The 26,106-nt window shown below is 45.9% G+C and overlaps 1 protein-coding gene across 1 annotated transcript in view; it reads left to right on the forward strand.

The window, feature by feature from the left end:
- LOC129859473 (neuropilin-1a-like) overlaps positions 1–25,431 on the forward strand; it is a gene marked incomplete at its 5' end in the record, with an annotated part of 74,990 nt that extends 49,559 nt beyond the window's left edge. Inside the window, 11 exons of the mRNA XM_055929310.1 lie at positions 1,385–1,529; positions 10,460–10,635; positions 10,949–11,104; positions 12,464–12,608; positions 19,802–19,909; positions 20,878–20,925; positions 22,382–22,525; positions 22,706–22,983; positions 23,245–23,341; positions 23,659–23,712; positions 24,019–25,431. Of these exons, the coding sequence (XP_055785285.1) occupies positions 1,385–1,529; positions 10,460–10,635; positions 10,949–11,104; positions 12,464–12,608; positions 19,802–19,909; positions 20,878–20,925; positions 22,382–22,525; positions 22,706–22,983; positions 23,245–23,341; positions 23,659–23,712; positions 24,019–24,320 (1,653 nt within the window). The remainder of the gene's footprint in view (positions 1–1,384; positions 1,530–10,459; positions 10,636–10,948; positions 11,105–12,463; positions 12,609–19,801; positions 19,910–20,877; positions 20,926–22,381; positions 22,526–22,705; positions 22,984–23,244; positions 23,342–23,658; positions 23,713–24,018) is intronic.
- Positions 25,432–26,106: the final 675 nt, after the last annotated feature.

Below are 26,106 nucleotides of genomic sequence, written 5' to 3' on the forward strand. Positions count from 1 at the left end.
CCCATTTACTAGGTGCTGAGCCCGCAGTTTGGCGCTTTAGCGGGATGGTGATGGCGCTAGCTAGCTGGAAAAAGCCAGGTAATGCGACAGAGAGAGAGAATATCTGACCAGCCTGACATTTAAGAGAGTGGATAACTCTTTGTTCTGCCATTCCTTACTTCCGTTACTCAGTTGATGACTATTATCTATAGGGAACCAGGAGTGGGAAGTAGGGACAGGGAAGTGAGGATAAGGACAGGGAAGTGAGGATAGGGACAGGGAAGTGAGGATAGGGACGGGGAGAGGACGGCTCTTAGATGGACTTAAGGTTCCATTGGCCCTGCCTGCTGACATTTTATCTCATTTGTCTCATACACTTCAGCCAAGATTAGGTTTACTGCCAAGCAACCCACTGCTAATGATTGGCTAGCACTATTCTCCCACGGGGTTAACACCACAGTACCACTGGACGTCTACAGAGTACAGAGTCACTCAGTCAGAGAGGTCCCACCAAATGTGTGTGTGTGTGTGTGTGTGTGTGTGTGTGTGTGTGTGTGTGTGTGTGTGTGTGTGTGTGTGTGTGTGTGTGTGTGTGTGTGTGTGTGTGTGTGTGTGTGTGTGTGTGTGTGTGTGTGTGTGTACACGTTTTACTATGCTTGTGAGTACCAGAAGTCCACACAAGAATAGTAAACCAACTACAATTCAGAGAATACTATTTTTGGGTTAGGGCTAGAATTAGGGTTAGGGGTTAGGTTTATGGGTTAGGAGTTAAGGTTAGGTTTGGGGCTTAAGGTTAGGGGTATGAAAAATAGTATTTTCAATGGGAATCAATTGTTGGTCTCCAAAAAGTCCTCACAAGTGTAGCAAGACATAGCTGTATGTATGTATATATGTGTGTGTGTGTGTGTGCGTGTGTCCGTGCCTGTGTGTGTGTCCGTGCCTGTGTGTGTGTCCGTGCCTGTGTGTGTGTGCGCGTGCTTGTAATAAAAGTTGTTCAGATAACTGATGGAGTAGCGGAAAGATGTTCAGATCACTGATGGAGTAGCAGAAAGGGCACTGTGCTGTACTATACACTCATCTGTGTCTGTCCTCTCTGGAAAACATGTATTACCTGTATGTATTAGTTTAGTTGACATTTCATTAACACTCCGTTTGGTGGTACCTCATTTTGGTGGTAAAACTGTAGGATAGAAGATTGAATTCCTGTGTTGCTTTCTGCAGCAGTGTTACAAGTCAAATATTTAATGTGGCCATTCAAATAAATTACAATATACTGTCCCTATGCTGTGTGGGAAACTGTGTGATACGAGGCCCGGGCCTCAGTTGGCCAAGTAGGCCTCTTTCCTGGTGAATCTACATCATAAACAAACTGTGAATAATTAACAACTTCTTGTCTCCATCCCAGGTTTTCCAAGGGAACACCAACCCTACTGATGTTGCCAGGACGATGCTTCCCAAACCCACTCTCACCCGCTTCGTCCGGGTCCGGCCCGTTGCCTGGGAAATGGGCATCGCTCTGCGCTTCGAGGTGTACGGCTGTAAGATATCAGGTCAGTACCATAGAAATCTCAGTGTTTCACACTGTCTGGCACTGGCAGACCAGACTCTACTTAGCGATGTTAGTTTGCCACCCAAATGGCAAAACAATATTCAAATGCATGCAAGTCACTGACTGTTGATGATATTTTATTTACTCGATTTTATTTTTTGGCAAAATGAGTAAGTGATATATTTTTTGCACAGGGCTCCTTTGGGATTTGTTTAGGCCTTTCGTCTCTCATGTAACCTACCAGGTTGATGTTTTCCTGCTTGTCTTAGCTGAAATGGTTTACTCTCTCACAGCAGTGAGAGCCCAGTGAGAGAAGGTTTACTCTGAGGCAAGTGCTGCCTTCTGCATTATGAAGGAGAGGCACATGAAGGGGATTACGTATTTATGTTACCTGATGTTTGAATGTACCTCATTCAATATGGATGACTTCAACAGCCAGCAGGCAGGCAGAGCTCTTGGAGCGGAGGCCAGTAGAGCGCCTTCCCCTAGCTGAGTGCTGCTGCTTCTACTGCGTTGAGACACACACACACACACACACACACACACACACACACACACACACACACACACACACACACACACACACACACACACACACACACACACACACACACACACACCACCTCCATGGCTTTGGTCCACCTTCCTGTTCCCCCCTCCCCAACCCCCCTAGCCTCAGTCTCCCGCTGCAGTGATCCTCATCAGTGTGATGTTGGAACCTTTCCACCCACTGCAAGGCTTTGATTGTGGCTGGGTTCATATCGTCACTTCTCTTTTTGTCATGCATTTCTTTTATGGGCATGTGGAAGGATTTATGTGTGTGTGGGGTTCTTTTTCATGTGTGTGAATTTGTTTGTTTGCAAGTCTGTCTATGTTCTCTTGCTTTTGAATGTTTATTAGTATTTGCGCTTGTTAGTGTGTGTGAGAGGCTGTGCCTTTTATGTGCATGCGTCTCTATGTGTTTGAGTGTTTGTGCATGTGTTTGTGTGTGTGTATCTACATATATGTGTATCTGTGGCAGAGCCGAGGACGGTGCGGTGCTGGCACATAGCTGGAGAGGGTTTGGGCTTGCGACCAGACCGCACTACAGACACACAGACACAAAGACCACACTGCAGACACATCACAGGAGCAGGGAGTGCTACAGGGCCCCTATGTGCCGTCATAAGCCTGCGGCAGGCAGTACACCACTCTGATCATGCTGCCAGCTGGGATGTTCTGCAGGCTCTCAGAGAGCGGAGGGGGGTGGGGTGGGGTGGGGGGGGGGGGAATCTTGTAATGCTCAAGTCAGGTTTGAGAAGGTTCCAAGTATATATTCTTATGCCCGTGATTTCTGAATTTGTTCGGTAGCTAGATTTCCTTCCAACTGGCAACAGATTTTCATGCAAATACTCTAGAATCCGCATTAAGAAAATATGCCAATTTTCCCACCAGTGGTGTGTTTTCACCAATTGCACTTTTTGTGGGTAAAAATCAGTGCGTGATGATGTAGTGCACACAAAATATTTTTTTTCGCTTAAGTTTTCATGTACTGAATAAAAATGTAAAGTTCAATATATTTCCATCCTCCTTTCAACTCTACCGATATTTTTGTCCAAAAAAAACGGTTGCTTTAAATAGCAAATGTGCCTGCTCTGGTCTTGGCATGTGCGCCAGCCAACAGATTGCAGATACAGTGTGGGTAGGCTCTGCAGGTAGGCTAGTCTACATGATGAGATTATTATTACATACACACACACCTTGGAAAGGCTAATCAAGATCACAGTGCACTTTCACCACCCTGTGAAATTCATCATAACTTATTTCATCTGTAGCCTAATAAACTGCTCCGTTTCCTGAGTCATAGTGGGAGAACCACACACCATATCATTGCTTGACTCCAAGTTTACTTCGATATGATGGTTATTATATCAATATTTGCGCATAAAGGCGTTTCCATCGCCATTTCTCGCATAATTAATTTTACAGACACAAAAAGATCCCACAATGTAGAACAAACAAATGATCTGTCGGCATTTATAAAATTGTACCGAAACTTCCTGTTTCCACAGAGCTGTCGTGACTTTTTTTCAATACGGTATGACTTTGCTCTACGCATGCTGTATATAGATTTTTTCTACTGTGTTATTGATTGTATGTTTGTTTTCCATGTGTAACTCTGTGTTGTTGTATGTGTCAAACTGCTTTGCTTTATCTTGGCCAGGTCACAGTTGCAAATGAGAACTTCTTCTCAACTAGCCTACCTGGTTAAATAAAGGTGAAATAAAATAAAACTCACATAAAAACATGGTTATTGTTCCAAAATTTGGATTCTTAGGTAACAGGACAGTTAACCCCCACTGCCAGTAAAAACCAAGGCACGCTGCCTGCTAATTATCTATAGGCTATCTTTCAACTTATATATTTTACAACAGTTTGAAATGATGTGCGTTCCTCCTCCTCATTAATTCACATAGAAATAGCCCATTTCACTGTGGCGGACAACTTACGTTTGAGGCGTGCTATGCCGATGTAAGGCAAGGATTAACTAGATGAGGCGGACAAACTTCTCTTTTCATTGAGAGCCCAATGGCCCAAGCATTTTACCAGTGTTTCCCTAGGTCAAGTATGCAGACATTTCCACATTTCCAGTCAGAACAGAACCTGCCCAAACTTTTTCACCCTGGTGCATTTTCCAGATGGCGCTCATATTGCCTTTATTGTTGTTTTCCTTACTAATAATTACTATGTGTGTTCGTATCAAAGTAAGTGCCTTATTACTTTATCATAATGCAGTTTCTGTATATTGTGTTTTGTAATTTCTACTGTAGCACACCGTATTTATGTGTGGCGCATAATGTATTCTGTGTGTATTCCTTTACAGCCACGGACAAGCAAGGTACTGATTTCATAACCTTTATGGTGTTATACTCAATTGTGCTTATGTAGTTACATTTTTCTATTAGTTCTGTAAAACAATGCTGATGCTAATGGCAAAGATGTTTATAACCAGCCCAAGATAGACCAGCGCCTGTCATTTCCAATGGGAGCAAATTAATCATAGTGGGCAGAAAAAGTAAGGAGGTGGGCAGAGCCAAGCATGAGCTAGTAAGAATCTATTGGCGCGTTCTAGCATTTATTTGCATATTTCCGTTAGGGAATGCCTACCCTGTGAAGGGTGCGTATGCAAAACTTCTGTTGTATCCTGAAGTTACCCAGGCTGGCCTTATCATAACCATTGAATTGGCCTGTATTTGACCTGCATAGCTATGCCCTTCCCCCTTGTGGAGCTCTAAAGTTATTATGTACCTTGTAATAGTGTTTTATTGCTATATCCTGATATTGTATTGTAATTACTAATAATTCCTCTTTATTCTGTATTTCAGAAACGACACACACAGTATTGAACATAACTTGCCAACATAACTGGAACTGAACATCTTTTGTGCTGAAGATTGAGGACAGCTTTGTATGCTAGCAACATACTGTTTGAAGAGGGAGTAGGGAGGATGAGGGAGTGGAGACGATGATGAGGTAGTGGGGAGGTGGGTGAGATATTGTCAATACAATTGCATAATGGAACTGTATTTGAACTGTATGTCCAATTGCAAAAGAAAGGGGCTTTGCACTCAAGACTGGGTCTCATCAAAACCAAGAGCAGGGCCAGGAGGGGTGAAATGGCTGGAGGCCTTCCAGCTACTGTAGACCTACTGTACTTCACCCAATGTTGGTCTGCCTACATCACCCAAAAAATAATCATTGTTAAAATTGACAAAAATCAAAAAAATGTCTGCATTTGTGAGCTGTCTCTTTTTGAAAGACATGTCTAATGCTACAGCTTAGCCCACTAGCTACATAGGCTACATAAACAACAACAATGATCAGAGTGTCAGTTGACGTGATTGGCTGCCGGTGTGGTGATACAATCTCCACAGGTTGTTTGTTTACATAGCAGGTTAGGATCATTAACGTGGCAAGTTAGGAACTAATGCAGAAGGTTAGGTGAATTGACATAGGAGGTTAAGAGAATGAGGTTTAGCTTAGGATAAGAGTTAGGGGCAAGGCTTAGCTACAATGCTAGTTGTCAACAACTGTTGTCACTGACACGACCACTAGATAGAGCTGTTGTAGGCCTAGCTACTCCATCTAGCCACAACAGTAAAAATGTAAACAAACCATCTGTGGCGACAAATCATCGGCATCATAACAATGGCATGGGCCACTTGTATCAATAAATCACTATTAGAAAATGGTTTGTGTGGTAATCATTTCTTTATTTACTGTTTTATTCACGTTTTCAAGTACTGGTGACAAATCATGCATTCCAATTCTTGCATAGATTGTAATGGACACGTTTAATGTAAACGTCTGTCAGAGCAAAGATGTTATAGCAAAACGAGGTAAAGGGATTGTTCACTCATCTTTCCGGAAATGAATGATGGGAAGTGAATAATGGTAGATGACACACCCCCTTCTCCTTCAACATGCATACTGCAAACAAACCCAACTCAACTTGTCACCTCTTCTTATCTTTTGTTGACAAAGAAAAACGTTCTTGTCACTTGCTAGTTAGCTAGCTAACTGCAGCTAATTCAGTCACGTCAAACATTGAACCTGGAATAACAGTACACTAGCTGCATTTCAATTGGCATTTACTTGGATATGTCCATGATAATGACGTTTGTTGCCTGATTTCGACTGACTCAGAAAAAGTTGTCTCTTCTCGTCTGGGCACTGTTCACTCTGATAATACATCATTTGAAATTCAAAAGGTCGGACAGGCAGACAGCGAGGATTATAACCCCCAATGTACCAAACTAAATGCTAGGCTGGAAGCAAGGGGAAAATAATGTTCAAGTTGAGATAAATAAAAAAGATGATTCGGACAGCAACGTGAACAATTTATTCTTATTGAGGCGCAGTGATAATTTTCAGATTAGCAGGCATTACAGCACGGCATGGAACGTTGCTCGTCCAATCGTCATCCAGTATCCAAACAACCAATCTTATAATTAAGTGATAATGCCCAAGAAGCTGGTGTTTGGAAGATAAATTGGCACGGTGTTGGTAGGCCCGAGACGAAGTTGAGACAAACCATGCCAATATATCCTCCAAACACCGGCTTCGAGGGCATTATCACTTCTATACAACGGATTACCAACATATTCAAATAATAATTGACATATTTTCATTAAACATTTTATTTGTATTAATTTATTCATACTATTTCATCCTTCCACAAGATATAGTCTAGACACAAATCTAGGGTTGCTAATCAACCCGGCTGGTCGTTCGTTCTATCGATTCGGTTGCTAGAGCCGTGACCCAGTCGTTCAGTCGTTTTGTTCTGTATCTATGGACGCGACCCAGTCCTTCTGAGTGTTCCATTGCCATACTGGCTGGCAACGCTCTTATCACTTGCTTGCTGGCTAGCCAACTACGGTCACGTCTAAAAGTGCAGCCAGAATAATAGCAAAGTAGCCACATTTGCATTTGTTTAAGCTGTTTTCTAGAGACATTCATTTGGATGCATCCATAACAATAAGCTAATGAGGCACGATTTCGCCTGGCATAGAAAATGTGCTCACTCATCAGGACACTGTTGTTCAGAGGAGATAGCCAATAACACAGCTAACACAATCACTTCAAACTGAAGCTGGAAAGACGGCAAACTAGCTGCACTTTCGTTTCGTTTGATCTTTTTCAATAGACATTTCTTTGCATATATCCATAAAAATGATGCCTGCTGATTCATGACTTCGACTGGTTGAGAAGCACTGCCTGCCTGTCTGTCTGATCCCGACACGTTCATTAATATGGGACAACTGGAGATCGAATTTGAATATTGAAACAATGCTGCAAATGTCGGAAAGACAGCATGATTTATACAAATCTCCGCTGTTGAAAATGAAATGTTTGTCTAAAAGAAATGTGAGATAATGTCTAGATGCCTTTTATAGTGGAGATCAAGTTCATAATTTTACATTTTAGCCAGCAGCATACCACCCTGCATACCACTGCTGGCTTGCTTCTGAAGCTAAGCAGGGTTGGTCCTGGTCAGTCCCTGGATGGGAGACCAGATGCTGCTGGAAGTGGTGTTGGAGGGCCAGTAGGAGGCACTCTTTCCTCTGGTCTAAACAAAGATCCTAATGCCCCAGGGCAGTGATTGGGGACACAGCTCTGTGTAGGGTGCCGTCTTTCGGATGGGACGTCAAACGGGTGTCCTGACTCTCTGAGGTCATTAAAGATCCCATGGCACTTATCGTAAGAGTAGGGGTGTTAACCCCGGTGTCCTGGCTAAATTCCCAATCTGGCCCTCAACCATCATGGTCACCTAATAATCCCCAGTTTACAATTGGCTCACTCATCCCCCTCCTCTCCCCTGTAACTATTCCCCTGGTCGTTGCTGCAAATGAGAATGTGTTCTCAATCAACTTACCTGGTAAAATAACGGACAAATAAAATAAATAAAATAAATTGCTTGGCTGGGCTGATGAGACAGTGGATTGTGCAGTCAGAACAGAGTAAATAGGCATTTTAATGTCATAGACTTAGCCGGTGGAAACTTGTGGAATAGACACCGGCTGGAATGCGGTTTATAACCAATCAGCATTCAGGATTAAACCCACCCGTTGTATGATTACTATTAGCTGAGAGTTGGCTAAATATGACCGCTTGTGTTAGCTCACCCTTTTACTCAGTTAGTGCTAAGACTAATGTAGCCTACATTTTCTGATTTGGATGACAAAAGTGTTATGCAGTTGCTACTTCTGTGTCCGTCTGAACTGCATACAGAATTGCACACAGAAATCAATCAAATGTATTTATAAAGCACTTCTTACATCAGCTGATGTCACAAAGTGCTGTACAGAAACACAGCCTAAAACCCCAAACAGCAAGCAATGCAGGTGTAGAAGCACGGTGGCTAGGAAAAACTCCCTAGAAAGGCCAGAACCTAGGAAGAAATAAACTGTTCACATTGAGGATATAACCTTGTAAAGACTGTGTTCGTGCAAAATGTTTCTGTGAAAAAACGGTGGTTTGCTCAAACGCTGACTGTTGCGTCAATCGTAACTAGACGTTCCAATGAAGTGTTCTAATCACACCGGTTAGAGCATATGCTGCAGGGACCACTGTAGAATGATCACACCCACGTGTTCATACGGGTCAAAGGGGTTTTAACTGTTTTCAGCTTTCAGTCCAGTCTACTTTGCAATCCTATAATCACATACATTCAGAGAGAATCATCATTTAATGAGATTACTGACAGTATACAAATACTTTTCATGAGATACAAAAATGTGTCCCAATTTAAGCCCACAGAAAAGCAGGGCCTTCAGGCTGTGTCTAATCACATCTGGTATTTGCACATGTGAGATGTGCCCTGCGGTCAGAGATACACAGCTACTTATTAACCTCATCCCTGCTGACTGCTTAGTTTCTGCTGTTCTGTTGGCAAATAAGCCCATGTGTGTGTTTAGCCAGATAATTCTCCACTCAAACCCTGGGTTACCCTGCCCCTTACAGTGGCGTTCCACCACACACACACACACACACACACACACACACACACACACACACACACACACACACACACACACACACACACACACACACACACACACACACACACACACACACACACACACACATATACACGGTCGGTGTGTCCGCCCTGCGTGCCTTCCCAAACAATCTCCAACCAGACCGCTGAGGTGCATTAACAGCTCATTACAACAGTTTGGATGGCTCTGATCACCCAAACTTCCCAACCCCCCCCCCCAACTCTGTTTTATCCATCTACTTCAAAGAGAGAGAGTGCGAGCCATTGCAGTGGAGTGCCTTAGCCTCCCTCTGGCACGGCACTATCAGAGATCACACTCACAGGGCTCTTGGCAGCTGACGAAAGGGAACCCTCAAATGGATGACAAATCTCCCAGTGAGCGTTTGGACCTGTCCTGAGGAAGCATGGAGTTCTCTCTAATTTAGTTTGGACTAGTTCATTCTCTGATTCGAACAGGAACTTACATCAGATAACTATAAAGACAGAGAAAGGACTGAAATTAAGCCTTTTTCTGTTGAGTTGGCAGAGTTATTCTGAGTTCAATACAGATGCAGACGTTCCAAAATGTTTCTGCTTTTATCCCGTTCCCTGGGAGCAGATTGTAAGGTTACTGCAGGTCACTGCAGACTCAGACGCTTTTGATGAAGTGGAAGGAAATGGAAGAGATGGCCAGCCAGGAGACAGACAAGACAGCCAGCCTGTATGTGTGTGGGTTCATTGACGGAACATTTCTGCCAGCAAACGAAACGGCGCGGCTCAAAGTGAAATCGGTACTGGAAGCATGCAGTTAGGGCATATGAAACGTAGAATGAAAGGCAGAATGCACAAGGTTCTCAAGGGGGTGAAAATGAACTAACGCAGATTCAGGATGAAAGCTCTGAGAACAAATGCTAAATGAGAGCAGAGGTATAGGAAGACAAAAGGAAAGGGAGGGGGGAATGGGCATAGAGGGAGGGGGTTAGAGATGAAAGAAAATCCCAGAATGCATAGAGGTAGAAACGAACGCCAAAGGAGAGGATAGTTTTAATTGGCTGCCGGGAGAGAATCGCTGTGGGCAGAGACATTAGTATACAAGACGTCAGGAGAGAGGTAGAGTGTGTGTGAGAGAGAGAGAGAGGGAGAGAGAGAAATGTCTAGAGAGGTGGATGCATCAGAGAAACTGTTTCTCACACCATCCCTATTCATCGCTATAACTCACTGTCTCAATCATTCATTTCATACCCGTCTTTCCCCCTTAAACACGTAAACCATGAAGAACAACCTTCTCTGGGTGCTGATACAAATCATTTATTGCTATATTTATATCCCATCAGGTACTCTCTCAAATCACCTCTTGCTCAATGAAATACTTCTGTTAACCCCTCTCTTTCTCCCTCTCACTCTCTCAGAGTACCCATGTTCGGGCATGCTGGGCATGGTATCAGGTCTGATCACAGATGCCCAGATCACAGCTTCGTCCCACACTGACCGGAGCTGGGTTCCTGAGAACGCCCGCCTGCTGACCAGCCGCTCCGGGTGGACCCTGCTTCCCCAGCCCCAGCCCTTCACCTCAGAGTGGCTACAGGTTAGATCACCTACAATAGACTTTTCTTATGTTTTTAAATCGCTTTGTAATTGGAGAAAGGTTTGATGGTTATGAAATATTGGTTCATATACAGTAACATATCACAATACATTTTGGTTTTCAGTATATATTCTGCATTCACGTACAAAGAATTTGGAAAAATGTATGATGACATTGCAAATAAACAGTTCGGTAACGCTTTACTTAAGGCATGCAGGTATAATGCATTATGATTCTGTCATAATGCGTTATAAGACTTGTCATGCATATCTATGAACTGCTTATAAGGCGTTTCATCTCCATTCATCTGCAGGTGGATCTGGGGGAGGAGAAGCTGGTGAGAGGACTCATCATCCAGGGAGGGAAACACAGAGAGAACAAGGTGTTCATGAAGAAGTTCAGACTGGAATACAGTAACAATGAATCTGATTGGAAGATGGTCCAGGACGGTAACGGCAACAAGCCAAAGGTCAGAGAAAGGACGGTTTTGATTGGTTGTTTGTTTGTTTGTTGTGTTCACCGTGTTGAGGAGTTGACAATAGGGTTTGGTTGACTAACTAATGGAAAATGATCTTAATATTTTCAACTGAAAACCATCCACAGACATACAGTGACATTGATACAGGTAATAATCCCTGTCCTGTGGCCGAATCATTTACGGAGTCCATTTGGGTAGTACTCTATAGCACATTTGTATAACCACCTGTAATGCTTATCCTAGTCCCATGCTGCCTAGAGTCTTTCCTCTTAATATTCTACTGGTGTTGCTCAAGCATTTCAGTGGAATTATGCTCTCCTCAAGAGAGAGGAGAGGTGAGAAGAGGCAGGAGAGCTGAGAGAGAGCATGTGACACGCAGAAACCACCCCAGATGTATCTGCCGGCCTCGATATGCTTTGTGCGTGTCACACACACATACCTCTCCAGGAAGCACCGCTACAGCCCATCCCCAATTACAACCTCCTTCGACAGGATACAAATGTGTTCCAGATGGCCTGATGGTTGATTTATGAAGGAGTGAGAGGCTCTATATCCTCCTGTCCTAAATATCACTCCTTTCTCTTCCTCTGTCTTTCCGTCTCTCCCTTTTTCCCTAAGAACCTCCGAGCATCAAAGACAGACAATACTTGTTCCTGTGTTAAAGGCTATTAATCCACTGCACTCCATCACTCTCCTCTCCTATACTGTCCTCTCCACTCCTGTCCTCTACGTCTACCTCTGTTATTCCCAAAGTGAATCCCCCTTTCTTAGAGAAGAGAACTTCAGAGGCTGAGCAGAGAGAGACAGCATCAAACCTCTCCTTCCCTCTATCGTACCTCTTCTCTACGTTATTACCAACGAGAGGGCCCCTAGCCTCTCTCTTTCTCAGAGCCTGAGCAGAGACAGAGAGAGCCGAGTCTGTCTTTGAACGCTGTGTCCTGCTGGGCGGCTGGTGCTAGTTGTAGCCACCGGGCTCTTGTTTGCAGTCCCACTGACAGCACTTCAGATGTCAGCCAGAGAAATCTGGTGAATGTTCCATTGTTTCCCCCCCCCTCTCAGCCTTGCTAAAGCCCTGCTCCTTTTCAGAAAGAAGGAATAAGCCTGCTTCCGTGCCTCTGATAGGAGAGATATCAGACAGTAATATTGACATTATATTGACAATGACATTATCAGACAGTAATATTGAGCTCTCTCTCTATCTCTTTGTATCTCTCTCTGAATGTCTCTGTCTCGCTGTATATCTCTCTTGCTTTGTATGCACAGTAGCTAAATGGTGCCAATAAAGGATTTCTAAAAATAACAATAGATCTCTCTACCTCGCTCTACGTCTGTCTCTCTCTCTCTCCACAGATTTTCGAGGGGAATCAGAACTACGATACACCAGAGCTGAGGACCGTGGAGCCCTTGCTGACACGCTACGTCAGGGTCTACCCAGAGAGGTCCACCCCTGCTGGAATGGGCCTCCGACTCGAGCTCCTGGGCTGTGAGATTGAAGGTAGGCCTCAAATGGAATCGCACACACACGCATTTTAATTGTAGACACACACACACAACACACAGACACATAGGCACACAGACAGACCCACACAGTCCATCTTCTATCATCTGTGTGATGACAGTTTTAGAGCTGAATGCATGGTGTTTGTCAAGGTGGTGTTTGAATGCATGGTGTTTGTCCTAGGCCCAAAAGGCAACACTATCTCCCTGAGAGGGACAGTTGTCTTGTCTCCATGCGTGCTGCATCAAAGCTATTCCTGAAGAAAGACTACTCATGCACATTGCACATGGGATCAAATGAAACCCCACCTGGCCTGAGGATTACTGCAAGCCCCTTCTAGTCCCTGTTCCATCCTTTCTCTGGGGCATCTCTCCCACCCTTCCCTCCCCCCTCTGCCCCTCTTTCTCTCTCGCTTTCTACCTCTTTCTTTCTCTCCCCCTCTCTCTCCCTCCCCCCTCCTTCTCTCTTTCTCTTTCTCTCACCTCCTTCTCTTTATCCCTCTCCCCTTTCTCTATCCCTCTCCTCTCTACACCCCCCCCCCCCCCACCCACCACCGAAAGCTAATTTAGACTAGAACCAGCTCAGCTAGATGTATAAGAACATGTTCTGCCAGGCCTAAGTGGATTTACATATTGGATTTCAGGGAGGCTGTAGCGAGAGCAGCCCTGTGTAAAACATGGAGTCCCACTGGGGGCTTTAGAAGGATGATAATGCTTGTTTTCACTATTAATGCTACCACACACTCAAACACACACACATACACTAGTGATGCGCGGGTTGACTCATAACCTTCAGTCCCCGCGGATACGGGTTTATCAAATATTGTGTGGCTGAAGGGCGGGTGGGTGGCGGAAGGGTTGAATAAAGAGAAAACAATACCTTAAAAAATCCATGTGCAATTTATATAGGCTACATTGAGGTTATTCTTTCATTATTTTAGGCTATCTTGTCACGCCCTGATTTGTTTCACCTGTCTTTATGATTGTCTCCACCCCCTTCCAGGTGTTGCCCATCTTCCCCATGATCCCATGTGTATACCTGTGTTCTCTGTTTGTCTGTTGCCAGTTCGTCTTGTTTGTCAAGATTACCAGTGTTTGTCCTGTCAGCTCCTGTCTTTTCCCAGCCTCTCTTTTTCTCGCCCTCCTGGTTTTTGACCCTTGCCTGTCCTGACCCAGAACCCGCCCGCCTGTCCACTCTGCCTGACCTGACTCTGAGCCTGCCTGCCGTCCTGTGACTCTGAGCCTGCCTGCCGTCCTGTACCTTTGCTTCTGTTGCTGTAATATATCATTGTTACCTCGACGCGGTCTGCATCTGGGTCTTACCTTATCCTGATAGTACGAACTGGCCATGACTGACCCAGCAGACCTGTGCCAGCTGCGCGACTCCATCTCCTCCCAAGGAGCCACCATCGGGAGGCACGAGGAACTGCTTTGTGGCCTTATGGAGGGGGTCCAAACATTGGCTGAACGCAATGACCGAACATTGTTACGGTGTGCTGAAGCAATTCCGTGGGTTGTCTGGGAGGCAGCCTACCATGGTGGTAACCCCACAGCCCCTCAGTAACTCATTTGCTAGCAGCGCCGTCTCATCGGCCACTCCACCTTCTCGGGAGCCCCGTTTACCCCCCCGGAACGCTTCCATGGAGAGTCGAACGTCTTCCATGGCAGAGGTGTTTTACGCCTCGTTCTCTGGGAGAGAAGCTGCCCGGAGGCTAATCCAGCTTCGGCAGGGCTCCTGCAGTGTGGCTGACTACGCGGTGGATTTCCCCTGCTCGCACCCCTTTTCATGCCATTCTGCTGTGGGGAGACCAGTCCAATTCTCTCCGGGTTCTCATTGACTCTGGGGTCGACAAGAGTTTTTTGGACGCTACCCTGGCGTCCGAGCTGAACTCATACACTCAGCCCCTCTCCATTCCCATGGATGTTAGAGCGCTGGACGGGTGCTTACAGGCTGAGTCACCCACAACACCACTCCCATCCACCTACGGGTGTCGGGGAACCACAGCGAGGCTATCCAGTTCCTGCTCATCAAGTCCCATCTGATTCCTGTGGTATTGGGATTCTCCAGGCTCCAAGGACACAATCCCCTCATTAACTGGTTTACTGGTGCCATCATGGGCTGGAGCCAGTTCTACCACGCCCATTGCCTAAAGTCAGCACAACCTGCCCCAGGACGTGTTCCTGGGGGCTCAGAAGTTGCCCCGGACCTCTCCACCATTCCTGAGGAGTACCAGGACCTCCGGCTTGGTGTTCAGCAAGGCCCGGGCCACTTCGCTTCCGCCGCACCGACCCTATGGCTGCTGGATTGACCTTCTCCCTAGCACCAACGCCGCCCCGGGGACGTCTGTACTCTCTGTCGGGACCGGAGACCAAGGCTATGGATACCTACATTGGGGACTCCCTAGCTGCTGGATTTATCTGTCCCTCTTTCTCTCCCGCTGGCGTAGGCTTCTTCTTCGTGGAGAAAAAGGACAAGACCCTGCGCTTGTGTATTGACTACCGTGGACTCAACAACATTATGCTTAAGAACCGTTACCCGCTCCCACTCATCTCCTCGGCCTCCAAGCCACTCCAGAGTGCCACTGTATTTTCCAAGCTGGATCTACCACCTGGTGCGGATCCAAGAGGAGGATGAGTGGAAGACCGCCTTCAACACGGCCAGTGACCACTACGAGTATCAAGTCATGCCATTTGGCCTCACCAGCGCCCCTGCTGTGTTCCAGGCTCTGGTGAATGATGTTCTCTGTGACATGTTGAACCGGTTCGTCTTCGTCTACATTGATGACATCCTCGTCTTCTCCCGCTCTCCTCAAGAACACGTGCTCCACATCCGGCAGGCCTTCAACGCCTTCTGGAGAATCCGCTGTTAGTGAAGGCGGAGAAGTGCGAGTTCCATCGCTCCACCATCCCCTTTCTGGGTTACATCATCTCTGCTTGGGGTGTCCAGATCGATCCCAGGAAGGTGAGAGTAGTGATGGTTAGCCTACGTCCAGGGTGAAGCTGCAACATTTCCTGGGGTTTGCCAAATTTCTATCACCGCTTTATCCGGGGTTACAGCACCCTGGCTTCCCCAGCACTCACCCCGCTCAAGGTTCCGTTCACGTGGTCCCCAGCTGCTGACCGGGCATCCCGGGACCTCATACATCGCTTCACCACAGCTCGCATCCTGGTTTATCCGGACCCATCTTGTCAATTCGTGGTGGAAGCCGAAGCTTCGGACGTCAGAGTGGGGGCTGTCCTGTCCCAGCTTTCTGCCCTCCACCTCAAGCTACATCCCTGGGCCTTCTTCTCCCATTGCCTCAACACCAAAGAAAGGAACTATGATGGAATCGGGAGCTTCTTGCGGTGAAGATGGCGTTGGAGGATTGGAGGCACTGGCTGGAGGGGCGGAACATCCGTTCATCATGAGGACTGACCACAAGAACCTGCAGTATTTCCGCACCGCCAAATGCCTCGACTCCAGGCAAGCCAAATGGGCCCTGCTGTTCACACGGTTCAACTTCTCTCTCTCTTACCGGCTGGGATCCAAGAATGTCAAGCCGGATGCACTGTCCCACCGCTTTAGCCCCACGACTACTACCACAGAACCCGAGATCATCCTTCCCACCTCATGCCTGGCGACGGCACTCAGCTGGGGAATATGGAAGCAGGTCTGTGAGGCACAGCGTTCCCTGCCAAACCCCGGGGGAGGCACTGATAGCCGGATGTTCATTTCCAACACCGTCTGCTCTACGTGCATGGAGTGGGCCCACTCCTTCAGGCTGGCCTGCCACCCGGGCGCTCGTCGTACCCTGGCCTTTGTGCGACAACGCTTTTGGTGGCCTTCCATGGTCCTGGACGTGTCCTCATTCATCGCCGTTTGTACACAGAACATGACTCCTTGGCAAGCTCTGGCTGGTCTCCTCTAATCTCTGCCTGATCCTCACTGTTCCTGGTCTCACATCTCCCGGGACTTTATCACGGATCTTCCCCCATCTGATGGCAACACCGTCATCCTGACCATGGTGGATCGGTTCTCCAAAGCCGCCCATTTCATTCCTCTTCCTAAACTACCCTCTGCCAAAGAGACAGCCCAGCTCATGGTGCAGCACGTCTTCCGGATCCATGGACTGCCCGTGGACATGGTCTCCGACCGGGGTCCTCAGTTCTCGTCCCAGTTCTGGAAAGTGTTATGCACCCTCATTGGGTCGTTGGCCAGCCTGTCCTCCGGGTTCCACCCCCAGTCCAACAGCCAATCGAAGCGAGCCAACCAGGACCCCGAGACCACCCTGCACTGCCTGGTCTTATGAGTCAACTATGCCCTCAACACCCTTCCCTGCTCTGCCACGGGCCTATCTCCCTTCGAGTGTTCTCTGGGGTATCAGCACCCACTCTTCCCTGAGCAGAAAGAGGAGGTCGGCATACCTTCTGCCGCTGTTGTCTTACCTGGAGGAGAGCCCGGTCGGCCCTCCTCAAAACCACCTCCAGGTGTCGATTGACAAGCAGATCGCCATCAGACCCCGGCTCCCCGGTTTCATCTTGGGCAGAAGATATGGCTCTCCATCCGGTATCTTCCCCTCCGGGTGGAGTCTCGCAAACTGTCCCCCCTGTTTACCGGCCCTTTACCCATCTCCAAGGTATTGCTCTCCACCCGGGATCTGCCCCTCTGCTGTTCGTCTACTGTTGCCCCGTACCCTTCACATACACCCCACCTTTCATGTGTCCCGTATCAAGATCGTGTCTCAGTCCCTTGTCTTCCATTTCCAGGCCCACCCCTCCTCCCGTGTCGCCGATGGCCATTCGGCGTACACGGTGAGACGCCTCCCGAGGGTTCGACCACAGGGCAGGGGTTTCCAGTACCTGGTTGACTGGGAGGGTTATGGCCCGGAGGAGAGGTGCTGGGTCCCCGCTAGAGACATCCTGGACCCAGCCCTCATCGCCGACTTCCACCGCCGGCACCCCGGTCAACCAGGTATGCGCCCAGGTAGGACGCCAGATGGAGCCCCTAAAGGGGGAGGGGGGGTACTGTCACTCCTGTCTTTTCCCAGCCTTTCTTTTTCTCACCCTCCTGGTTTTTGACCCTTGCCTGTCCTGACCCAGAACCCGCCCGCCTGTCCGCTCTGCCTGACCCTGACTGCTGTCCTGTACCTTTGCCACATCTGGATTTCCGAACTATGCCTGACTTGACCCTGAGCCTGCCTGCCGTCCTGTACCTTTGCCTCTGTTTCTGTAATCAACATTGTTACTTCGACACGGTCTGCATCTGGGTCTTACCTTATCCTGATATATCTGGTATTAGAAAAAGTTACCGTCAATCCAAGGAGGCAAAAAGGATATTGTCGAAGTTTAATTCAATACGAAAGAAGCTGCGAAAGGAGAGTTAAAAATAAATAGATGGGAAGGCCAGAAAAGTAATGTTTGGAAAAGATTTGGTGAAGTGGTAAAGAGGATAATAGCAGTGCCAGCTATGTTATGTTGGATGATTGAGAGGCACTTTACAAATTTGACAGTTGCAAGACGGGACTTCATTTAGGCATATGGCATGTCAAGGGAACTGTAGCCTAAATGTTTAGATGGGTTAAATGGAAACTGAAATCTGGACACTGACTGTGGTTCTATAACCTCTCACATAGCCTTAAATAATATTAACTCCTGCAAAATTAATCATTTCTTCAGTTAAATGATAAGCAAAATTTGGACATTAGAACAGAAATATTATTGATTTATTTTTGCATCTTGAGAGAATGCAATGCTCAGTTAGATACCATCTGTAGAGGTCCTGTCTTCATCATAAAAGCATCATAAAAGCTGAGAGTGTTTCAACCACATAAAATATGCATCGAGGCCAAACTGAAATCTTGTTTTTTACCGTTACAACTGGTCAAACTGATGTCATTTGGACATTTTGCACAGAAAATCTTTCCCGTTTTTTTTTTTTTTGTTATTGAATTTTCTCCCCAGTCCCTAAACGTCTTGGCTCTGTGACAGATGACAGAGAACTTTAACGACGTCAACTAGATTGAAGTATTAATTCTATCGGTCTATTACATTATTCTATTTACAAGGGTTTATTTAGTCTTCTAGGGCAACATATGATGACAGAAGAGAAGCTGTATGTATGTAATTATAGACAAGTTGACCAACAAGTAGCCTACCAAAATGTCGTAAATTATAAGCAGAAACATATCTAAAACCCCATAAAAAAAAAATCTGCCGTCTTTGAATAGCCTATAGCGCATTTTGTATATTTGCAGGTTAGGGTTGGGTGCAGGCCTCAGATTTCCACTGTATCTCACATAGTTGGGCAGTTGCGAATGGGTTATTAGCTGACCTGTGCACCACTAGCACACACACACACAGGTGCTAATACCAGCTAGGAGACAATGAGTGGTGGTATGTAAGCTAAAACCGAGTTAGTAAAGCCTAATCCATATTTTTCTCTGGAAGTCTCCAACTAGAACACTGAACCTGTCAATGACCTCTTCACCCTGACTCTAACAGAGGTTGATCTCACTCATATTTCATCTAGCAGAGGGCGAGGGAAATTCTAGATTACACATGTACCATTTCCTCTCCCTCTCTCTCCTTCGGCCTCTCTGCCTCTCGCTCTCTCTCACTTTCGCTCTCTCCCTCCAGGGGAAGCCCTCTCATTACTCCGTCAGGGTAAACACATCCAGGCTGTGTGTTAGCAGAGCGTGGAACAGAGCTGGGGCCGTGCCCACATCCAACAAGGCCAGCAGGCCCTAATGATAGGCCAGGGTGGGGCCCAGTCTTCACTTCAATCCCAGGCCCTATGCATCTCATATCCAGCCTAAACCCAAACCTAAACTGCGTCCCAAATGGCACCCTATTCCCTACAAAGTTCACTACTTTTGATGAGAGGCCTATTGGCCCTGGTCAAAAGTATTGCAAGACATAGGGAATAGGGTACCATTTGGGACACACACCTAAGCCTAAAGCCTAAGCATCCACCATGCACCATCCAAAATATATATTTATACCTCCCTCTGCATCCTTATAAAAAGGAGGGCTGCTAATAGCTCAGTGATTGAATCCCAGTTTCGTGACACTGGCACGGCCTGCTTTGTATATGTTTGTATATGTGTGTGTATGTGCGTGTGGTACCGCAAACCATACAAAGGATTAGCTGAATGCAAGTTTAACATGTGTCCTCTCTCCCTCTCTTGCCCTCTCTCTCCGTCTGCTCCGCAGCTCCCACTCCCCTCCCCACCACACGGGCATCCACCACCCCGTCAGATGAGTGTGATGATGACCAGGCCAGCTGCCACAGTGGAACAGGTGATGACTACGATGTGACAGGTGCTAACATCACTCTCATGAGACTGCTATCTCCCCTACCCCTACACTCACTATATAATAACCCGGCATACACACACATACACACACACACACACACAGGCAGACAGACAGACAGACAGACAGACAGACAGACAGACAGCCTTGTTCTCTTTCTAGACTGACCTCTTTCCCCACTAACCTAAATATAACCTGCCTTATTCCCCCTGCCTTCAACCTTGCTGTTCCTTATGGATACCTCCCAAATGGCACCCTGTTCCCTTCATAGTGCATTTCATTTGGCCAGGGCCCCTAGGGCTGTGGTCAGAAGTATGTCAACATATAGGGACTAGGGTGCCATTTGGGACTTAGGCATAGACTCAGGCATCTTTATGGCTATTCCTCCCTCCGATTTTAAAGCAGCAGTCTCCAGCCATCAGTGACGTGCATGGCACTCTCAGTCACTCTGGTTCTCTCCCTCCTGGCCCTATATGTAGTGAAAGAGGGTGTGGAAGTGTTTGGTAGGAGGTAGAGAGATAGGAGAGAGGGCATCTGTTTGAACCAGAATAAAGAAGGAGGACGCTAATGTGTTTGACCCTTATCCTTCTGTCAGCAAGGCTCCTTTTTAACCATAGCCTTAACACAGACGAGTGTCAGCAAACGAGAGAAGCTAGCTAGGCTAGCTGAGCTGCATTGTGTTCTTAGCTAGAGGAAGCTAGGCTAACTGTGCTACACTATTATGCGTTAACACTAGGCTAACTGTACTTTGTAACTCAGTTTGTTGATTATGGCGCTTGTAACATCAGGGTAGTGGGTTTGATTCCCGGGACCATCCATATGTAGAATGTTTGAACGCATGACTGTAAGTCGCTTTGGATAAAAGCATCTGCTAAATGGCATATATATATATATATATATATATATATATATATATATATGTTATGTGTTATGTCTAGACTAACTGTCCTGCCACTATGTTGTTGTTCTGACAGGTGGAACCACAGTGCCAGAGGGCAAGACAGAGGTGGACACCATCCCGGGTTAGGACCAATTGTATTATCAATGTACTGTATACAAGACTATTGTGACTGTATGTGTTTGAGTGGCTTTGAATGCATGTGTGAGGCATGTGAGGTTAATTTGTGTGTGGGTAGATATCGTTTTTTCCAGTAGACTATTTAAGAAAAACGTGTTCTCAAAAAGCCCTCTTAATTGGGAACGGAAACATTTGTCTCTGTGCCTGAAATGTGGTTCCACATGAGAATTCCATACTTTGTGTTTAATGGGTAAATATATTCTGGTGCCTGCAGAAACTAGTTAAAACCCAGAGATTATTAAAGGGAATATTGGCTCACATTTTTTTATCCTTTGGTGAGCTGGGGCCTTCGTGCCCAACGTACACAGACACACAGGGTTTCTGAGGCATTGCTGACATCCTAAACATATCTCTGTTGTGCTGCTTCTTTGGAAGTCTCTTTCTTTATCCAATTTGATAACCAAACGAGGCTCCCCATCTCCCCATCGCGTGCGTGTGTGTGTGTGTGCGTGTGTGTGTGTGTGTGTGTGTGTGTATGTGTGTGTGTGTGTGTGTGTGTGTGTGTGTGTGTGTGTGTGTGTGTGTGTGTGTGTGTGTGTGTGTGTGTGTGTGTGTGTGTGTGTGTGTGTCCGTGTCCGTGTCCGTGTCCGTGTCCGTGTCCGTGTCCGTGTCCGTGTCCGTAGAGGGATTGCGTGCCAGGAATGCAAGTCCTTTTTATTAGCCATATCTGCCTTTAGAGTCCAACATGGCTCTGCTCTGCTCATTATAAAAGACCTCACACTGGGCTAACTACTTGAATGGAATTACGTTGAACCAACCTAGAATAGACATTGAATTGACGTCTGTGCCCAATGGGCTCTCTCTCAGCAGGCTGCTGTTAAAAAACACACACAAACTCTCTCTCTCCTCTCGCCTGCTATGTATCTCTTTACTGTCATTGTACACCTTTTTTAATGAACCCATATCACGTTCACAGGCCCCTTTATTAAAATAGATGCTTAACTGGATTTATTCAATCTCCCTCCTTGCGAAGTCTGCATGGAGTCTCTTCACTCCTACCACCACCACCCTATTCTGTCAAGAATGTACCATCCTCTAATTCTCTCTCCCTTTCTCATAGTTTTTTGTATCTACCCTTTCCTCTGAAATGTGAGTTTCACAGTTCTCTGCTGCCCTCTAGTGGTTTACCTAAATAATCCACCTCCACAAGACTCACTGTATCTAGTCTAATGGACCCTCAGGTCAACACAAATACTCTTGGAGTATATCTCTCAGTACCCTATTAAAACAATGGTCTATTTCAACCAGTCTGTGTTCTTACCCTGACCCCTGTCACACCACAGAATATTTGTTTGTTTTTTTGTCCAGGACAAGGCTTTATCTGTGTCCAGGAAACTACCTCTATTTATATGTATCTCTATGAGACACAACTGACCTGTGATCTGTCCCCCTGTCTGCAGCGTTCCTGTGGTTTGCGTGTGACTTTGGCTGGGCCAACGACCCCTCGTTCTGCGGCTGGACCTCAGAGGACAGCGACTTCAGATGGCAGATACAGTCCAGCGGCACGCCCACGCTCAACACCGGACCCAACATGGACCACACAGGTGCAGACACAACAACAACAGAAGCTAATGATAACAGTATACGTCATTTATGTCCAGTGTAAAAACTGTCAAAACCAAGGGTCGTCACTAGATGATTTGTTTTTCCCCACCACTACTTTAGATGTCATCACCTACCCCTTTTCTCATTGGCTATTCCAACTTTATAATTTCCCTCTTCAGGCGGATCCGGTAACTTCATCTACACCCTAGCGACGGGCTCCCAGGAAACGGAGGTTGCTAGGCTGGTCAGTCCGGTGGTGACAGTCGGTCAGTCTGACCTGTGCGTGTCGTTCTGGTACCACATGTTCGGCTCGCACATTGGCACGTTGCACATCAAACAGAGGAAGGAGACGGTCGATGGCATGGCTGACATACTACTGTGGACCGTCAGCGGTCACCAGGGCAACCGCTGGAGAGAGGGACGCGTGCTGGTACCGCACTCCAGTAAACCCTATCAGGTATGGTATGGAGAGAGAGTCTCCATACACTGAACTATAAAGCTTGGACAGATCAATGTAGCATAATATACATTAAAACTATGTGTGATGTGTATAAATACAATATGTTTGAATTGCAGAGCCAGTTTTGTCTGTTTGATTAGTGCTACTTGATGATTGGCGTAGTGATAAAGTTAGAATTGTGAAATTAGTTGCTGAGAGGTTGCTCAAGGGTTGTTAAATACAGGTAAAAAAATAAAATAATTGTTCTCTCTCTCCCAGATGGTGATTGAAGGGTTTGTGGAGAGGAAGAGTTGGGGTGACATTGCTGTGGATGATATCAAGATCCTGGACAATCTGAACATGGCTGACTGCAAGGGTGACTGTTACTTCGCTACATTGATCTTTTGAGCTAGATTTGAACCAATGACCTAAGGACACCAGTGTGTACAGACCTGACCTTTAGCGCCAATTTCCCAGACACAGATTAAACTACATTCTGGACAAAAAAATCTAACTCAATGGAGATTCGCTATTGAACATGCTTTTTTTGTCTGGGAAACACATGCTTTTTTAAATCTGTTTCTGGGAAACACCCTCTATGTCATGTTCAATGTAAAGAGTGATGATGATTTTTCTACTATTGTGCTGGAGGGAAGTGCCTTTGTAACTGACTCGTCCTATTATTTTCAACAGATCCTGATGTTCCTACAGAGCCCATGCTGCCTGAAGACCGATTTAATGAAATGAGTATGTCACCATATTACATATTAATACAAAACGTCTATGGGGTTGAGTGTTGTAAATCAGAATAACATACCTATGATGACATGTATTAGCAATACAGTAGATTTCACTAATACGTCTGCTCACCCTCTACCTCTCTCTCTTTACTCTGTAACACAAAGCTTAGGGATTCAGTGTTGGGAAAAATAATAACAAGCATTGTCCAAACATATGTAACAGCTATCTACAAAGCTGTAGATTTCCCTGAATACTGGGATGGTTGAAAATGAGATGAGGGTCTACTCACCCTCTTCTTCTTCTCTCCTGTAGTTGTGGACATCACAGACTTCCCTGACATGATGGAGAACAATGAGATCCTCAACGGTGTCAGTGGCGGGGCAGGCAACATGCTGCAGACACTGGACCCCATCCTCATCACCATCATCGCTATGAGTGCCCTGGGGGTCTTCCTGGGGGCCATCTGTGGGGTGGTCCTCTACTGTGCCTGCTCACATGGCCACATGTCAGATAGGAACTTATCCGCTCTGGAGAACTATAACTTTGAGCTTGTGGATGGAGTCAAGCTAAAGAAAGACAAACTCAACTCACAGAACTCATACACAGAGGCGTGAGCGGGAAGGGGGAAGTGAGATGTGTGTGTGTGGGGAGTGTAGCATACCGTGAGTGTACACAAGACTGTAGGCATAGCCAAGACTCAATGTGTGGCTGGGGCTAAAGGAACTGCTGGAGGCCTCTCATTGGAGGAGGCCCAAGTTCAGGAACCAATGGGAGGTTGTGATTGAGCCATTGCTTTTCTCAGGAGCTGCAGTAATGGGAACCTACCAGTAGGAGACACTGTGTACAAAATTAAATACAGGAGGAGAAAATATGTACAGATGATTAGATTATTATTTAAATTGTTCTATTTGATTTTCATTCATTTTTACAATCGGATGCTGGTGTTGAGACCAATTTAATGATCACAATGTTTAAAGTATTTATCATATTCTGTGAGGAAGAAACATTTTTGTTATTATAAATATTTTAAATCAAAGTAATTTTTGTGTTGAAGAAGTATCAAAACCCAAAATTAACCATAACTGACAATGTTGTTGGTCATACTGCACCATGGTGGAGTAGCAGCAGGGTGTTCCCCCTGACCTCTGCCCCTGTCTACAGGTGTGGGTCAGAGGTTAAAGGTAAAGGTTGCACCCCTTGGCAGTAGATGGTTCTGACAGTGCCTTTAATACATATTTGTTGGCTTCCTTGTTGATTTTGGAGTTTTTACATCTCTTACGTTCTGACAACGTTGTGACATCTGAAGCAGGGGCTTTAAATTAGCTAATAATCAAGTCTGCAAAACAGGATCCAATCCCTCCATGGCGCTTTTCTCTCTCTGTCCTAGAACCACATATAATTGTATATACGTTTTAATATATTTTAATTATTTTAAAGAAAAAATTTGAAAAAAAGCTGCAGTATCCCTTTTTCCAATGGGTTGTGTGTTGTAAATACAATCATCTGCCTGTTGTTGTGAAGAGTGAAGTGTTTTGGTTTTATTGTTTCATTTCGAGCAAGCTCTGTGTGCTGTGTAAAGATAGGCCAGTGCACATTCAAAAAAAGACATGTTCTTGTTTTCTAGATGCAATCCACTTCATGGCACCACGGGGAGGACGGAGAAGTTACTATAAACAGTTACTATAAACAGTAAAATAAAAAATAAAAACAGTTGTATTCATGTTACTAACTTTATACAATAATTAACATATGGCAGCCACACACCCCATATCCTTCTGTGGTCACAGGGTCTATCATCTCTCAAATCAACTGCAGCAGTGGAAGAAGATATGTATAATGTCTGCCAGCATACCAAAAAAACAACTATTGCTTTAGCTACATGGGGTTGACCAGTGGCTAGTTATTTCCAGCTACATACATCTTTGGATTGTCATACAAAAAATTGCTAACTTTTACGACCACGCACTTCGTTATCCAACATCTTAATCCTCACTAGTGAGATATACTGAGGGGTGGAGGATTGCATATAGTTGATATACCCCATGGTGCTATCGCATTCACACTGCAAGCTAGATGCTCATAATCATAACTATAACAGTTTGCATTGTATTGTCACATACTGTACCCTACTACGGCCTAGTTGTGCCGTAAGGTTTATTTGTAACGTGTAGCAGCCATACGCTGTGATATCAGGGCTGATTTCATTAGGAAGGGACGCTTGTACAGAGCTAAGGGGTTGAGTGATGTCATCAAGCATGGCGAATCAGGCCACTTGCCCTGTTGTCATTACCAAAGGATGATTGGATATCTCTTCTACCGGGGGAGGGGTTTGTTATCAACTCACTACTACCCCTTTTCAACAAATGTTCACAGTAAATGGACTGGACTCCTGGCAAAGTC

Source organism: Salvelinus fontinalis, chromosome 7, assembly GCF_029448725.1.
Source record: "Salvelinus fontinalis isolate EN_2023a chromosome 7, ASM2944872v1, whole genome shotgun sequence".
NCBI classification, from domain to species: Eukaryota; Metazoa; Chordata; class Actinopteri; order Salmoniformes; family Salmonidae; genus Salvelinus; species Salvelinus fontinalis.